The 15,431-nt window shown below is 50.4% G+C and overlaps 5 protein-coding genes across 7 annotated transcripts; all 5 read left to right on the top strand.

The window, feature by feature from the left end:
- The first annotated feature begins 263 nt into the window (after positions 1 to 263).
- On the top strand, positions 264 to 1,533 carry LOC120642125 (phosphatidylinositol N-acetylglucosaminyltransferase subunit P-like). The gene is made up of 3 exons (XM_039918535.1): positions 264 to 607; positions 870 to 988; positions 1,069 to 1,533. Exons 1-3 carry the CDS (start codon positions 267 to 269, stop codon positions 1,185 to 1,187), a joined length of 579 nt encoding a protein of 192 aa, XP_039774469.1. The 5' UTR covers positions 264 to 266; the 3' UTR covers positions 1,188 to 1,533.
- A 1,242-nt stretch (positions 1,534 to 2,775) lies between these two features.
- LOC120642127 (protochlorophyllide reductase) lies at positions 2,776 to 4,773 on the top strand. The gene is made up of 3 exons (XM_039918536.1): positions 2,776 to 3,027; positions 3,115 to 4,238; positions 4,630 to 4,773. Exons 1-2 carry the CDS (start codon positions 2,917 to 2,919, stop codon positions 4,177 to 4,179), a joined length of 1,176 nt encoding a protein of 391 aa, XP_039774470.1. The 5' UTR covers positions 2,776 to 2,916; the 3' UTR covers positions 4,180 to 4,238; positions 4,630 to 4,773.
- Positions 4,774 to 5,416: 643 nt separating this feature from the next.
- On the top strand, positions 5,417 to 9,005 carry LOC120642128 (N-acetylglucosaminyl-phosphatidylinositol de-N-acetylase-like). 2 transcript variants are annotated; one of them, XM_039918537.1, is made up of 10 exons: positions 5,417 to 5,787; positions 6,133 to 6,203; positions 6,558 to 6,622; positions 6,711 to 6,755; positions 6,832 to 6,912; positions 7,459 to 7,526; positions 7,769 to 7,817; positions 8,033 to 8,193; positions 8,583 to 8,649; positions 8,717 to 9,005. In XM_039918537.1, exons 1-9 carry the CDS (start codon positions 5,600 to 5,602, stop codon positions 8,644 to 8,646), a joined length of 792 nt encoding a protein of 263 aa, XP_039774471.1. In that variant the 5' UTR covers positions 5,417 to 5,599; the 3' UTR covers positions 8,647 to 8,649; positions 8,717 to 9,005. The 2 variants fall into 2 exon arrangements, with proteins under 2 accessions (XP_039774471.1, XP_039774472.1); XM_039918538.1 differs by lacking the exon at positions 6,832 to 6,912 and having other exon boundaries at positions 8,583 to 9,005.
- A 272-nt stretch (positions 9,006 to 9,277) lies between these two features.
- On the top strand, positions 9,278 to 11,964 carry LOC120642129 (probable polyol transporter 4). 2 transcript variants are annotated; one of them, XM_039918540.1, is made up of 2 exons: positions 9,278 to 9,755; positions 10,092 to 11,964. In XM_039918540.1, the coding sequence occupies exons 1-2, from the start codon at positions 9,515 to 9,517 to the stop codon at positions 11,471 to 11,473; spliced, it is 1,623 nt and encodes a 540-aa protein (XP_039774474.1). In that variant the 5' UTR covers positions 9,278 to 9,514; the 3' UTR covers positions 11,474 to 11,964. The 2 variants fall into 2 exon arrangements, with proteins under 2 accessions (XP_039774474.1, XP_039774475.1); XM_039918541.1 differs by having other exon boundaries at positions 10,130 to 11,964.
- Positions 11,965 to 12,717: 753 nt separating this feature from the next.
- Positions 12,718 to 14,263, top strand: LOC120643161 (probable polyol transporter 4). The gene has a single exon (XM_039919679.1). It carries the CDS (start codon positions 12,759 to 12,761, stop codon positions 14,115 to 14,117), a length of 1,359 nt encoding a protein of 452 aa, XP_039775613.1. The 5' UTR covers positions 12,718 to 12,758; the 3' UTR covers positions 14,118 to 14,263.
- Positions 14,264 to 15,431: the final 1,168 nt, after the last annotated feature.

Raw genomic sequence — 15,431 nt, forward strand, 5'->3', positions numbered from 1 at the left:
GGCGACAGGCCCCCCTGTCGCTCGTTGGGGGGGCGACAGGGCCTTTTTTTTCAGGGACCTCATTGCGAATTTGAAGAAAAAAAATACACTTAAGGTCTGTCGCCCTATGGGGGCGACCGGGGGTATTTTTGAAATATTTCAAAACGGATATATATTTTTGAAATTTTTATTTTTTAAAAATATAAAAAAGAAAAAAGCGCTTGGTTCTGGGCTTCAGGAATCATGATGGCCTTGGCCCATGAAGAGCAAGGAAACCCACCACACCCATGTGCCGGTGTGCGCTTCGCCGCTGGCCTGTTGCCGAGATGGACGAGGGAGCGAGGAGGAAGGCGATGGAGTGGCCGCCGCCGTCGACGTCGCCGTCGCTGGTGGTGCGCAGCCCCAGGCAGACGGTCAGCCTGATCCGCAACCGCCGTCCCCACCGCGACTGGGACAACTCCACGAGGTCCCCCTCCTTCGCCGCCCGCGACCACGGGCCCAAGCCGTCGGAGGTGTACGGCTTCGTCGGATCCATCACCACCGCCATGGCCACCGCCGTCTACCTCGCCTGGGCGTACACGCCCGAGCCCGTCCTCCGCTCTCTCGGCATCACCTACTACCCTAGCAAGTACGAAACGCTTCTCAGCTCTCACACTCCAATCCTCCTGTCCATGATGGCATTCTCTTCCATTTCGGTTTTCGCTCATTCAAATTTCTGTATCGTCAGCACCCGAATAGGCACCGGATGATCGGAATCCGGACAAAATTAAATGAAACCTGAGTTTCGTAAATGAATGGCAGCAATAGGATTGCCTCCTTGGTCTATAAATCAGCTCAATTCGGAATGGTGCGCTTTGCTGCAGCTGATTTCAGTCTTGTTTTTCGTTCAGGTATTGGGCATTGGCGGTGCCATCGTTCGTGATCGTGGCCGTGGCGCTGTCCATGGCCATCTACATGGGTCTCAACTTCGTCGCCACTCCTCCCCCGACTTCCTTCAGTACAATCTTCGGTGAGCCTGATTTCCCTTCCTCCTCCAAATAATTGCATCTGTTGTTGTTGTAGTAACAGTTGCTCTTGTAAATTCACCAGATGAAAATAGTCGGGAGCGCATGACGTTTTCTCCTGCAATGGAAGAAGAGATGCCGATTGAACCTATTTCAGACATCAGTATTGACCAAATCAACGATCTCATGTTTGGTGGTAGATGATTTACTACTACGGATGGAAAATGGATCTACCTCGGAGCACAATACTGGAAACAGTAGCAACATAAAGAAAGCATCCTCATCAGATTGCCTTCATAACCAATTGAGGAACTCCATTCTTTACTCTTTAGGGTGGATTTTATATGTGTGAATTCATTGTGAAGGAACCTTCCAGCATTTCTCTGTCTAGAATTTCAGCTGTATACCCCTCAAAAAAAATTCAGCTGTATTTATTTTTTCAATTCGACAACGGAGCTGCAAATGTTTGCAACCAACAATGCTAGTGGCAAATGGCAGAGTGAATGGAATCCAGAAGGCAATAAGCTAGCTGAATAACTTGATGGGCGTATGCATCTAGTTAATTCTGATTGATCAACCGGATAAGCTCTTGAAAAGACATACGGTACTTCACTACCGGGCTTCTGTATCAGAGATAACAACCGCGAGCTACACTGCCTCTGCCTGAAGAAGTTGTGGAAGATACAGATACAAGTTTTTCCCCCGGGAGACAGGAAAGTTGGGAGTCCATTGATCTTCTACTTGTTCTCACCCTCTTGGCTTCTTTCTTGTGGAGTATCATCGCTGTAGCTTGTAGGTCTTGAGTCAGCATCAAACCCAATATTTGCTGCAGGAGTTGCTGAACCGGATTACTGCAGGAGGATGGCTGCTTATCTTGGATTGGGTTTGCATCTTTGGTATGAACATTCTGCACTACAAGAAACAGAATCCATTCTGAAAACACTTTTCTTTTTTACGAAACTACGGCAACCTGGGGGTTGGCTGAAAAACTTGTACTCATCCGTTTTGTACCGTGAGCACTTCTCTGAAACCTGAAAGCCGAGGTGCCGGCGATAGTGAACCAACTACAGTAGTAGTAAGTAGTAACCAGGCGGTTTGGACGTGTCAGCATTTCAGCAGCGTTGATTTTTGCTTGCTGGTAAACTTCACTAGTTCGCTACACCGGACGTGGGACCCACGCAGGTTTATTTTGGGCACCACTCTACACCATGGAGAGAGAGCCCTTGAGCCCGTTTCGCGGCTCAACTTTGCTGAACATTTGCCGAGCTAAAAACCGGTGAAAGCGTAAAAAGACCATCGGCCACGTAGGACGCCACATCATCCAGAGCCCCAATGGGCCTCTCCTACGTGTCACGCCCTGCGTCCACTCGTTTGCCGCACGCTCACGTGGGCTCATCTGATCCGTGCAAAACAGCAAGATCCGACCGGCTGCTCCCATGCACCTCCCCATGCTGCATAATTGCACATTTCAATCCGCTGCTCCGGCCCCAAGCACAGTGCACCATCTGAAGCAACTAGCACAAGGATTTGCCCCACCAGAATCACCAATGAGCCGTCACCACGTCACCAATATTGTTCACGAAAAAGACCGCGCCCCCACGGAAGATCCCGGGACGTCGCCGTCGCTTGGCGGAAGGAAACCAGCAAAAATATCCCGCGGGAAAATATCGTCCAAGAAAATCCGGGCCACGCGCTGCGATTGGCTGGGGAAGCTCCACCGTGGCACCAGGGCCCACCCCTTATCCTATCTCCGTGGCGCTCCACGCTCCTCGGGCCGCGTATAAATGCCTCCCGCCGGCGAGCTCTCCGCCACTCACCGCCTCCAAACACGGTGACCTCGCCGCGAACAAACAGCCCATCTCGCTATCGCTCAGCTGAACTACTCGGCTTTAGCTACGCTCCAAGTCACTCCGCCACGCTCCTACCGGCCGCCATGGCTCTGCAGGCCGCTGTCCTCCCTTGCACTCTCTCCGTCCCCCAGAAGCACAAGGGCAACCTCGCCGCCGTGGTGAAGGACACGGCTTTCCTCACCGTTCACCAGAAGGTTAGTTAGCACCTGTTCTGCAAGAATGCACGTTTGCACAATGCTCTTTGGATCACTGATGCATTTGGTTTTTTGGGTAATAAGCAGAGCACCCAGAAGCCGCGTGTTCCGTCGCTTTCGGTGCGGGCGCAGGCCGTGGCGACGGCGCCCGTGGCCACCCCGGGGGCCAGCACCAGCACGTCGGCCAACAAGAAGACGCTGCGGCAGGGGGTGGTGGTGATCACGGGCGCGTCCTCGGGGCTGGGCCTGGCGGCGGCCAAGGCGCTGGCGGAGACGGGCAAGTGGCACGTCGTCATGGCGTGCCGCGACTTCCTCAAGGCGGCCAAGGCGGCCAAGGGCGCCGGCATGGCGGAGGGCAGCTACACCATCATGCACCTGGACCTGGCCTCCCTCGACAGCGTCCGCCAGTTCGTCGACAACTTCCGCCGCGCCGGCATGCCGCTCGACGCCCTCGTCTGCAACGCCGCCATCTACCGCCCCACGGCGCGGACGCCGACGTTCTCGGCGGACGGGTACGAGATGAGCGTGGGCGTCAACCACCTGGGCCACTTCCTCCTCGCGCGCCTCCTCCTCGACGACCTCCGCAAGTCCGACTACCCGTCGCGGCGGCTCGTCATCCTCGGCTCCATCACCGGCAACACCAACACGCTGGCCGGGAACATCCCGCCCAAGGCCGGGCTGGGCGACCTCCGCGGCCTCGCCGGCGGCCTGCGCGGCCAGAACGGGTCCGCCATGATCGACGGCTCCGAGAGCTTCGACGGCGCCAAGGCGTACAAGGACAGCAAGATCTGCAACATGCTCACCATGCAGGAGCTGCACCGGCGCTACCACGAGGAGACGGGCATCACCTTCGCGTCGCTCTACCCCGGCTGCATCGCCACCACGGGGCTCTTCCGCGAGCACATCCCGCTCTTCCGCCTGCTCTTCCCGCCGTTCCAGAAGTTCATCACCAAGGGGTTCGTGTCAGAGGCGGAGTCCGGCAAGAGGCTGGCGCAGGTGGTCAGCGACCCCAGCCTCACCAAGTCGGGGGTCTACTGGAGCTGGAACAAGGACTCGGCCTCCTTCGAGAACCAGCTCTCGCAGGAGGCCAGCGATCCGGAGAAGGCCAGGAAGCTCTGGGAGATAAGCGAGAAGTTCGTCGGCCTAGCCTGACCACCAGGAGCTTGCTGACACTTGTATCGAGCAGAGGAGTTTTTGCTTCGTTGTTTCATGTGGGCAACGTATCTAGTGCAAACCAAGGACCTTGTGCAAACCTGTGCAAATCTACTAAACAAAGTTTCAAAAAATTCTGAAAAAAATCATGAATGTGCTTCTCAGATTACATCATCTATATATAAAATTTCATGGTCAAATTCGTCTTACTCTAGAAGTTACAAAAAAAGACAAATTTGAGATGCATTTGAACCATTATTGTTGTCAGAAAATTTGTCTTTTTTGTAACTTTTAGAGTAAGATGAATTTGACCATAAAATTTTGTATATAGATGAGGTAAGCTGAGAAGCACATTCATGATTTTTTTCAGAATTTTTTGAAATTTTTTTTAGTAGGTTTGCACGGGTTTACACAAGATCCTTGGTTTGCACCAGATACGTTCCCTTTCATGTGTACCATTAGCAACCATTTTGTTTATTAGGAGCTGGCGATGACAGTCGGAGAAGCCTGTAATTGATCGATCATGCACCATGCACAATTGTTTTTTTCTCACAAAGTATTATGGAATAAAACGACAGGCTTAGTATGAGATTATGTTTCTTACTCGCTCCCAATTTTTAAATATTTTTCCCTTAATTTGCGTGTTCACGAGATGGTTATGAGAGGACAGGTGTCGCATTTAAGCTCAATTTCCTATGAGTACGCTTACGAACTACTACAAATCAGAGACAGGCCTGCCATTTTATTTGGTTACCAATGGGCTATGACAGTTGATAAATGCCTCCGCAGTAACATAAAAGGGTAAATTTGTCATCGAAAAAATAATAATAAAGAAACATCAAACTAGTTTTGACAATGTCAAACGGCGGGAGTGTCAGGCACGTGGGATCTGTTTGATGCTGTGTTTAGTTCCAAAATTTCTCTCTCAAAATTTCACTATTCACCTATCACATCAAATCTCTTGCCTCATGCATGAAGTATTAAATATAGGTAAATAAAAAACTAATTGTATAGTTTTGATGTACACGACGAGACGAATCTTTTGAGCCTAGTTAGGTCATGATAGGATAACAATTACTATAAACAAACGAAAAGTATTATAATATACTACAGTATCCGATGTGACTTTTTTACCATTATTTTACGGATAACAGCAAAAACAACCGGAGAAAGCAGTAGTTAGAAAAAGTATGGGTCCCACATGTCATTCTTTATTTGCTTTCTTCCTCATCTCCTAGCGGCCGCCGCAAGTCCCTCGCCTGCGACTGCGAGGCCCACGTCCTCGCGTGCCTCGCTGAGGCCTCCGCTGCCGTGGTCGATTTCGCCGCGCCGTCGGCCACTGAAGCCCGAGGTCATCTCAGAGCCGCGCAGCAACGCTCCAGTAGCGATCCGAGCAGCGGCGCGCCGACCGCCGGAACGGATGGGGTGGATCTGGACTGTCTTCGCGGCGGGAGCCGTGCTCCTCTGGGCGATCTCTCTGGGGCGGATCCTGTCCTTCCCCGCGCCGACCTGCGTGCCCGCGAGCCCGCACTTCATGCCCCCTCTTCGCGGCGACAGGAGGAGCCGGAACGTGCTGCTGGTCGTCGCCCACCCCGACGACGAGTCCATGTAAATCCTCCCGCCTTCCTCACCGATCCGTGCCTGCTGATTTCCCGTACTAGTTTTGTTTTTTGAACTTTTCCTTACCGTGCATTATGCACGCCACATGTTCGGCAATATTCCTGTGCACACCGGATCGAGCTGGATGGAATGCGATCGAGCGTTCGGCATTGTGTGAGCTCGGCTTAGTGGGAAAAATCATCATGCATCTGTTTTGTGCAGAATTCGGATGAAACATTCCTGTTATTCTTGTGATGAATGCTCAGTGGCCTTGGTTTCTGAAACGTGTGCTTACCTCTAGTTTGCTTCATTGGTTGATCCCTTATTGCTTTCTCATTTTTGTTATATCTACAGGTTCTTCGCTCCAACTATTCTGTTCCTCAAGTCAAAGGGTCACAATATTCACATTCTGTGCATGTCTCAAGGTATTTTTGCTGTCCCTTACATTTGTTCCTTTGAACCAGTATGGCTGATGTAATGTCAGCTAGGATGCATTACTCCATTTTCATATGAAACCATGATGTCCAATTGTCCATTTAGTCTTTTACTGTATGCTTCAGCACTTTGAGATCACAGAGCAGAGATTCATCTCTGATCATGCATGGTGCTTACACATGCAGTGCCCTTGTGTATGCATAATTTTTGTTGACTTAATAACAATGACAATTGACAAAGTGAAAACGATAAATAAAAGTGCTATGGAAGCTTTTACTAGTATTTGTTTCCTTGACATGCCATGCGAACTGTGAATAACCAAAACTTATGTACTCCTTTCACAGGTAATGCTGATGGTCTTGGAATTACTCGGAAACAAGAATTGTACTGTGCCTGTGACACTCTTAAGGTACTCAGATGCTAAACTAGGTCCATTTTACACTCAAGAGCAAGTTTTGTACACTGTACAATTACTAACTCGGCTTCTTCCATTACAGATTCCACGTGAACAAGTTAAAGTCTTGGACCACCCAAAATTGCAGGTATTTATTTTGAGTCCATGCTTGCATAACTGTACATGTTCGGAAAACATGTGATCAACCCTTATACATTTCATAGGATGGATTTCATGAGAAATGGGACCATGGGCTATTAGCAGAACTTACCATGGAACATATCCAACTGTGGGCCATCGACACGGTAGTAGCTACTTCTTTGAGACCTTATGAACTTCAAAATACTCTGGATTTTTGTTCTCATAGTATGCTACTGGCTGCTCCTCGCACTCATATTGAGTGCACATGTTTCTTCCATCCTCCAAGATTATAATGTTCAAGGAGCAGGAGTAGTTGAGAACACAAATGAGCCGGTGTGCATTTTGTGCAATATAAGAAATGTTTACACTTTACAGAGCAATTATCACCAAGTTACCAGTTCTCCTTTTTTACTTTTCCTGAATAATTAGGCAAGTTACATATATTGGGGATATGCTTGTTCAAACGTCTACAGTTTCTGAACTCTACCTAATCTTGAGTGAAGTGTTGTTATCTGATATGTTTACATTAATTTCCATCATTTTCAATCCTCAATATGATTTCTTTGCAAATAGTTACTAAATATCATACACCAAATGACTGCAAGATGTACAATTTAATTGCTTTAGCTTCATTGCAATGTACCTCTTTTTTTTTGTTATTTTCCTTCGTCAGCTCCTGTTTATTGATGCAATATTTGCTGCCATTTTAGATTGTGACATTTGATTCATATGGAGTATCAGGCCACCCAAACCACCAAGATGTTCATCACGGCATATGGTCAGTTCAGTTATCTGGTTTCACACTTTATGAGTAGCCACAGTACCATAAACTTGAAATTGTTAATATTTTGATTCTGATATGACTGGCATCAGAGCTGTTGTTATTTTTGACTGTGCACTACCTTTTCTCATCTCATTTTCTTATGGATTTTTGGAGTACACATATGCCTGTTACATTTATGTTGTACGTTTGTTTATGTTCCTTAATAGTCTAAAAAGGGTCTATCTCTGTGTGAACAGCAAGTTTCTCCATGCGAACGGGCAAGGAAGCATTGAAGCTTGGGAACTTGTAAGTTTCTTCCCTTAAATCCTTGGATCACCTTCTTTAGGCTTATTGATAAAGGTCATTTGTGTGCTGAAGTTCCCAGCCACCTTATCTTTAGTTTACCCTCCCCCCTTTTTATCTTTAGTGTGCCATGTTTGTTCTTGTTTTTTTCTTCTCCCTGGAAGCAACACATTAGTGTAAAGGAAAGATGATCCAGGTTGGATTAATTGTAATTGTAGGCAAGCCTGAATATTCTTCGCAAGTACAGTGGTCCGCTCGACATTTGGTTATCATCGTTGATCTCCTTCTCAAGTTCAAAGCAACCAATCTATACGCTGGTTAACAATAGTCCATCCAGAAGTTATGAGGCTATGGCGGCACACAGAAGTCAGTGGATTTGGTAAGTACAAAAGTTTCGTATGTTGAATGTCGTCTCCATATTTGCGGAGAAAGAATCATTTCTGGCTGGAGGCCAGTCTGTAGTGTCATGAGTTTAAAATGGAGTTTCTGATTCATGTGATTCCACACACACATCATGGACAACATGCTGAGTCAATGACGGGGTGTAGTCATAACATCAACTTGGCCACATTATTGGAAAACAATATAGAATCATGTTTACCTCAGTTAAGGAAGCTCATTGTTGAATAAAAGATTTTTAAGTTCTTAGACTTTTAAATAAATAGGCATAAGATGCTATCTCCAAACTCAGAAAATTGACTAGTTATTTGCTTTGTGCATTTTATGCAAGAAAACCTGTGTATTACATGTGTTTTTGGCTTTTTGCAGGTTTAGAAGATTGTTTGTCATGTTCTCAAGTTATACATACATTAATGTGCTACAGAAAGTTTAGCATGTGACGTCATATCAGAACAAGTAAATATTCTGCCATACTTGCCTCCAATGTAACTCGTTCTTCACAGGGCCACAGGCAACTATAAGCGAGCTTCTGAAGAAAAGTGTTGGTTCTGAGCGGGGACTTCAGAAACACAATCGAGGTTGCACAAGATTTTTTTTTTTAGAGTAGTTGCACAAGAATTTAGGAATGCTGGTGGCTCCTTGTCTTTTATTATCGATTGTTTTCGTTGTACGCTGTCCATAGTCAGTGCTCATAGGGTGATGTTCATAGAACTCTTGATCCCAAACTCTGTACTGTTTGCGTGGGTTGTTGAAGTTGAAATACAGTCAATCAGTATTGCAGTATGCTCACCAGCTTATGGGTGTGGTCGCACAATTTTCTGGTTCAAGTTTGACGTCCGTGGCGAACTGACCTGCTACCAAATGCGGTCGTTTGCTGGAGTACAAGTTGGGTGGCGTGTTGACTAGATACCAAACGGAATCAGACATGGCAGAAATTACAGATCCCCTGTGTTTGAGGCCACAGTTCACAAATCACCAAGAGTCCAGGGGTCTTACAGGAAAGACGCCACATTTGAAAATGCGACTCCCGACGCCAAAGATCGAGTTGAACGACGACCGAATCGCCTGTAGCGAAAAGTACACGATGAACGTATTAAAATCTTCTTCCTTCGTCGCCTCTCCTGCCTTTCGTCTTCGTCCTCCGTCCTCAGATCAAGCACTGTTGCCTCCTACTACTAGTTAACCGCTACCATTCTTTCGAGAGAAACCGGAAGCTTTCTTAAAAAAGGAGAGAGAGAAACCGGAAGCTCTTCTGAATTGAAAGAAGTTGGAGAAGAAAGCGCGGGAAAGCGGAGCAGAGCATGATGCTCCCAAGTGCCGAGCTGTCGGCGACGTCCAACGGCGGCGGCGCCAATGGCCTGCCGGCGCTGCCGGATTTCATGGGCAGGAAGAGCAGATACGTGCGCATGGACGACGTGCTCCCTCCGGAGCAGGAAGGGGAGGAGGACGGCGGCGTCCGCGTCCGTGAGCGCCAGAGCAGCAGGAGATACGTCTTCGCCTGCTCCGTCTTCGCCTCCCTCAACTCCGTGCTGCTCGGCTACGGTAATTAAACCTCCGTCCCCGGCGCTCGCTAGTTCATTCGAAAGAAATTAACGGGGGGAATTACTTGTTGGTTTGGGTTTTCAACTTTTCATACGAGTTTCTTGACGAGTTCGGGACTTCGGGTAGGATTAGAACTTTAGGAGTTGACTTTTTACCCGGGGTGGAAATGGCTAGTGTTTACAGCCTGTTTAGTCTTTAGTGTGCTAGCAGTAACAGAAAAAAAAAACTGCCTGATTGACAGGAAAAATGAAACATCACAACTAGTCAATGCAATCCTACACTGCGGGTGTAATCTGTTTTGCTAATGAAGTTTCATAATTCATACCCAAATGTCAGATGTTGGTGTGATGAGCGGTTGCATTCTGTTCATTCAGAGGGACCTCCACATCAACGAGGTGCAGCAAGAAGTCCTGGTCGGCTGCCTCAGCTTCATCTCCCTCCTCGGCAGCCTCGCCGGCGGGAGGACGTCCGACGCCATCGGCCGCAAGTGGACCATCGGCCTCGCCGCCGTCGTCTTCCAGGCCGGCGCGGCCGTCATGACGTTCGCCCCGTCCTTCCGGGTCCTCATGATCGGCAGGCTGCTGGCCGGCATCGGCATCGGGTTCGGCGTCATGATCGCGCCGGTGTACATCGCCGAGATATCCCCCGCCGCTTCCAGGGGCTCCTTCACCTCCTTCCCAGAGATCTTCATCAACATCGGGATTCTTCTCGGGTACATCTCCAACTACGCCTTCTCCGGCCTCTCCGACCACATCAACTGGCGTGTCATGCTCGCCGTCGGCATCCTCCCGTCCGTGTCCATCGCCTTCGCGCTGCTCGTCATCCCGGAGTCGCCGCGGTGGCTGGTCATGCAGAACAGAGCCGACGAGGCGCGCGCCGTGCTTCTCAAGGTGACTGACAGCGAGGACGAGGCGAGAGAGAGGCTTGCCGAGATCGAGGCTGCCGCGGCAGCCACGAACGCCGGCAAGTACGGGGACAAGACGGTGTGGCAGGAGCTGTCCAGGCCGTCGCCGGTGATCGCCCGGATGCTCGTAACCGGGCTGGGCATCCAGTGCTTCCAGCAGATCACGGGCATCGACGCTCTCGTGTACTACAGCCCGACCATATTCCGGAATGCCGGGATCACCACCGAGAGCCAGCTCCTCGCCGCCACGGTCGCCGTCGGGTTCTTCAAGACGGCGTTCATAGCGCTCGCCATCGTGCTGATCGACCGCGTCGGCTGGAAGCCGCTGCTGTACGTGAGCACGGTCGGCATGACCGCCTGCCTGGCCGTCCTGTCCGCCGCGCTCCTCCTCCTCGCGCACGGGTGGGTGTCGAGAGGCGCCGGCATCGCCGTCGCCATCCTGACGGTGTGCGGCGACGTGGCGTTCTTCTCGGTGGGGATCGGGCCCATCTGCTGGGTGGTGAGTTCGGAGATCTTCCCGCTGCGGCTGCGCGCGCAGGCCGCGGCGCTCGGAGCCGTGGCGAACAGGGTGACCAGCGGCGCGGTGGCCATGTCGTTCCTGTCCATCTGCCGCGCCATCTCCGTCGCGGGCGCCTTCTCCGCGTTCGCGGTCATATCCGCCCTCTCCGTGGTGTTCGTGCACAGATTCGTGCCCGAGACCAGCGGCAAGACGCTGGAGCAGATCGAGTTGCTGTTTGGTGGCGGCGACGGCGAGGGCCGGGGAGACCTGGAGCTCAACGACGTGGAACATTTGGTGCACAAGCACAAGGGATGAGTCTGCAGTTACTCGCCACGAAAGGAGAGGTCTTCCGATCATTCAGCTCAGCACTACACTACAGGTGCTCGCTGTTTCCTAGCAGGGTACAAGTATAAACTGGGTCTCTGATGCCGTGGTACAGTACAGTCAAGCTGAAGCTGTATCTGAAAGAAACGCAGCGGTTCAACTTCCAACTTCCATGTCATGGAATTGTAGGACGAGGTAGTTTGGTACAGACATGCTAGAGGTAGAGGTGACACTGATCGCATGGGGATGGATTCGAATTCACTTCAATCTTCGCTTATGCAGAGAAACTAACGGTTGGATTTCTTCCTTGATGAAACACTGAACTTAAAGAGACACATTTACACATAGTATACATTCATATTCAGATCCAGTGTACTGTACTAGCACTCTTTGGAACTACAGTACTGTATGTCAGGAGTTGCAATGATTTATACCTTACTGGAAACTATAACATGGATTAATTTCAAGAATTTCCTCTGTTAGCTTTGCTGTCCAAATTTCAGTTACTTACACTTTCAGGCCTGTTGATATTGTATACATTGGTCATGAAGCTAATGTACTAATATTCATATTGCACATTGCTCAAGTTTCTAGTATGAGCCGAAAATCAGACATCAATATCAGAGTAGGATCCTGATCTGACAATCCTGGCTCACCGCACTACTCCAACTTTGTTGAAAAGTGGCCATTTCAAAATGAGTGCAGATTCCTCATTTCTTTGAGTTGAGTGAGCTGATAGATACAAAATCGCACGGAAGCCTATAAAAAAAAGTGCCATCGGTCTTAAACAAATCCCATCTTGTTTCCTCCTGGATTCCTTCAGCTTCCTCCCTTCCTCAGATCCATAGAACTCTTACCATTGCCAGACCAACTTCAACGTTGCTGGGAAGAGCAGAGAGGAGGAGAGCTTCGAGCAAGCCGGGGCGCCCGGTTACCTATCATGGGGACTCCAGGCCCCGGTGCGGTGGCCGGCGGCGGCAGCCTGCTTGGTTTCTTTGCAAGGAAGAGCAAGTACGCGCGCATGGACGACGTTCTCCGGCAGGAGACGGAAGACGGTGGCGCCGGTATCCATGTTCGCGGCAGCGGCAGCAGCAGGAGATATGTCTTTTGCCTGCTCGGTCTTCGCGTCGCTCAACCACGTCCTGCTCGGCTACGGTGGGCTCCGATGAATGATAATTTCTTGATTCAGATTTGGTTATAGTAGTTCAGAATTTTAGAGTTCAGAGATGCCATGACTTACAATGTGTTTGATGATGCGTGTCCAGATATCGGTGTGATGAGTGGCTGCATCATCTTCATCGAGAAGGACCTCCACATCACGGAGGTGCAGCAAGAGCTGCTGGTGGGATGCCTCACCTTCATCTCCCTCCTTGGTTGCCTTGCCGCCGGCCGGACCTCGGACGCCATTGGCCGGAAATGGACCATCGGCCTCGCCGCCGCCGTGTTCCAGGCCGGCGCTGCCATCATGACGTTCTCGCCTTCCTTCGCCATGCTCATGGCAGGCCGGTTGCTAGCTGGCATCGGCATCGGCTTCGCCGTCATGGTCGCGCCCGTGTACATCTCGGAGATCTCACCGGCCATGATGCGGGGCTCCTTCGCGTCCTTCCCGGAGATCTTCGGCAGTCTAGGCATCCTCCTCGGCTACGTATCCAACCTCGTCTTCGCTGGCCTGCCCGACGGCATCAACTGGCGCGTCATGCTTGGTGCCGGCATCCTCCCCTCCATCTCCATAGTTTTCGTGCTGCTGGTCATCCCGGAGTCGCCGCGGTGGCTCGTGATGCAGAGTCGGGCGGGCGACGCGCGCGCGGTGTTGCTCAAGGTCACGGACAGTGAGGAGGAGGCGGAGGCGAGGCTCGCAGAGATCGAAATGGCCGCGCGTGTCACTACCTCCTCCAGCGAGGCGGTGTGGCGGGAGCTTCTCCGGCCGTCGCCGGCGATCCGCCGGATGCTCGTCACCGGGCTGGGCATCCAGTTCTTACAGCAGATCACCGGCATCGACGCGCTGGTGTACTACAGCCCGACCATATTCCGCGACGCCGGCATGGCAACGGATACCCAGCTCCTCGCCGCCACCGTCGCGGTGGGGTTCTCCAAGACGGCGTTCATCGTGGTCGCTATCGTCCTGGTCGACCGCATCGGCTGGAAGCCGCTCCTCTACATCAGCACGATCGGCATCACCGTGTGCCTGGCTCTGCTGGCCGCGTCGCTCGCCCTCCTCGCTCACGGCGTGCTGCCGACGGGCGCGGCGATCGGGCTCGCCGTCGCGACGGTGTGCGGCTTCATGGCCTTCTTCTGGGTGGGGATGGGGCCCGTCAACATGGTGCTGAGCTCGGAGATCTACCCGCTGCGGCTGCGCGCGCAGGCCGTGGGGGTGGGCGTGGCACTCAACAGGATGACCAGCGGCGCCGTGTCCGTCGCCGGCGCGTTCGCCGCGTTCGCGGTCATCTCGGCGCTGTCCGTGGTGTTCGTGCACAGGTTGGTGCCCGAGACGAGAGGCAAGACGCTAGAGCAGATCGAGTCGCTGTTCGGTGGTGGCGGCGCGGCGCTCGGCGAGGTGGAGATGGAGCTCGGCGACGCGGAGCTTCTTGTGCACAAAAGATTAGTTTCACACGCTTCGAGGCTTCCAAATGAATAGAGGATTCATCCGCGAACCTGGTTCATTTGAACCTGGTTCGTTGTTTTTCTTTTTGAGCATCACTAAGCCTCGTATGCAGGTTACCGGTGCCATGGTGTACAAACACCATTGTATAAATGATGAGTATTGGATTCAGAACATGTTTGGTTAATGGTCACATCTTGCGATACTTTGTCAGATATAGGTGAATTTAGTCAACTTGGACACATGCTTAGTTTATAACAGTGTAATATTCTAGTTTCAAATGGCTTTACTTCGATAAGTCCGAAGCTGACTGACAATGTTAGAAAAAAAATAAAAGACTCATGGAGTTAATTTGAACTAGATCCTGAAAATTCCTTTCCAATGAGGCCCTCAAACATTAGAGAGGCAGCGGCTGCACGTATCAATGGCAGATCAGCGACCACCAAAACTCCCGGCTGGCCATGTTTGGTTTACACCATGAAATTTTTTTCACAAAATTGACGAATACATGCATGAAGTACTAAACGGAATTTATTTGCGAAACTTTTTCACGTATAGATGTAACTTTTCGAGACGAATCTAATGAGTCAAGTTTTATCATGATTAGCTACAGTGATACTACAGTAACTACGACTAATCATTCCCTAAACGTACGGTCAAAGGTCTTACTAGGTAGAGTAACTGCTACAATACCATAGTTGTGGAGATAGTTTTATAATTAGACTTTATTTAATACTCTTAATTAGTAGTCAAAGCATCGACATGAAATTTTTTTCAGGGCAAACCAAACACGGCAACAGCAAGAAAACGAGCAGATTCTGGCTCTGCTAGTGAGCTGGGCCTTGTTTGGATGCGCGTTAGAATCCTAGCGCTAGAAGAGAATCTTTCCCGCATGAAGGACTGAATGAAGTCTATTTGCAAAACCTTTCTAGGGATGGGTGTAACTTTTCGCGACGAATCTAATGACGGTAATTAATCGATGATTAGCTACAGTGATTCTTCAGGATTACTAGCGCAGGGGTTCTGGAGTTGATTTTGTAAACTGACTTTGTTTGACACGTAATAATCGGTCAAAGTGTCACTATTCACTAACACGCTACGAACCAAACGGACCTGGTACCGCCTCGCCTGAGCTCAGCTGAAAAGCACAGAAACATATAAAACACCTGCATGTCTTAAACAAATCCCGCCTTGTTTCCTGCTCCATCTCTCTTCCTCGCATCCTTCCTCAGATCCATTGCTGCTCTTCCCGTTACCCGGCCTCGCCTCGCCTCGCCTGCCAGGTTTCTCGGAGGAGGCGACGAGGACGGTCTGAGTAAGCTAGAGCCTAGAGGTGATGGGGGCCGAGGT

Source organism: Panicum virgatum, chromosome 7K (assembly GCF_016808335.1).
Source record: "Panicum virgatum strain AP13 chromosome 7K, P.virgatum_v5, whole genome shotgun sequence".
Lineage (NCBI taxonomy): Eukaryota > Viridiplantae > Streptophyta > Magnoliopsida > Poales > Poaceae > Panicum > Panicum virgatum.

Excerpts from the sequence above, each read along its gene's own strand:
- LOC120642125 (XM_039918535.1), top strand. The coding sequence starts at position 267 with ATGTGCCGGTGTGCGCTTCGCCGCTGGCCTGTTGCCGAGATGGACGAG. Across the intron at positions 608-869 it reads ATCACCTACTACCCTAGCAA|GTATTGGGCATTGGCGGTGC; the intron begins GTACGAAACGCT and ends TTTTTCGTTCAG. Across the intron at positions 989-1,068 it reads TTCCTTCAGTACAATCTTCG|ATGAAAATAGTCGGGAGCGC; the intron begins GTGAGCCTGATT and ends TAAATTCACCAG.
- LOC120642127 (XM_039918536.1), top strand. The coding sequence starts at position 2,917 with ATGGCTCTGCAGGCCGCTGTCCTCCCTTGCACTCTCTCCGTCCCCCAG. Across the intron at positions 3,028-3,114 it reads TCCTCACCGTTCACCAGAAG|AGCACCCAGAAGCCGCGTGT; the intron begins GTTAGTTAGCAC and ends GGTAATAAGCAG.
- LOC120642128 (XM_039918537.1), top strand. The coding sequence starts at position 5,600 with ATGGGGTGGATCTGGACTGTCTTCGCGGCGGGAGCCGTGCTCCTCTGG. Across the intron at positions 5,788-6,132 it reads CACCCCGACGACGAGTCCAT|GTTCTTCGCTCCAACTATTC; the intron begins GTAAATCCTCCC and ends TTATATCTACAG. Across the intron at positions 6,623-6,710 it reads GTGCCTGTGACACTCTTAAG|ATTCCACGTGAACAAGTTAA; the intron begins GTACTCAGATGC and ends CTTCCATTACAG.
- LOC120642129 (XM_039918540.1), top strand. The coding sequence starts at position 9,515 with ATGATGCTCCCAAGTGCCGAGCTGTCGGCGACGTCCAACGGCGGCGGC. Across the intron at positions 9,756-10,091 it reads CTCCGTGCTGCTCGGCTACG|ATGTTGGTGTGATGAGCGGT; the intron begins GTAATTAAACCT and ends CCCAAATGTCAG.
- LOC120643161 (XM_039919679.1), top strand. The coding sequence starts at position 12,759 with ATGAGTGGCTGCATCATCTTCATCGAGAAGGACCTCCACATCACGGAG.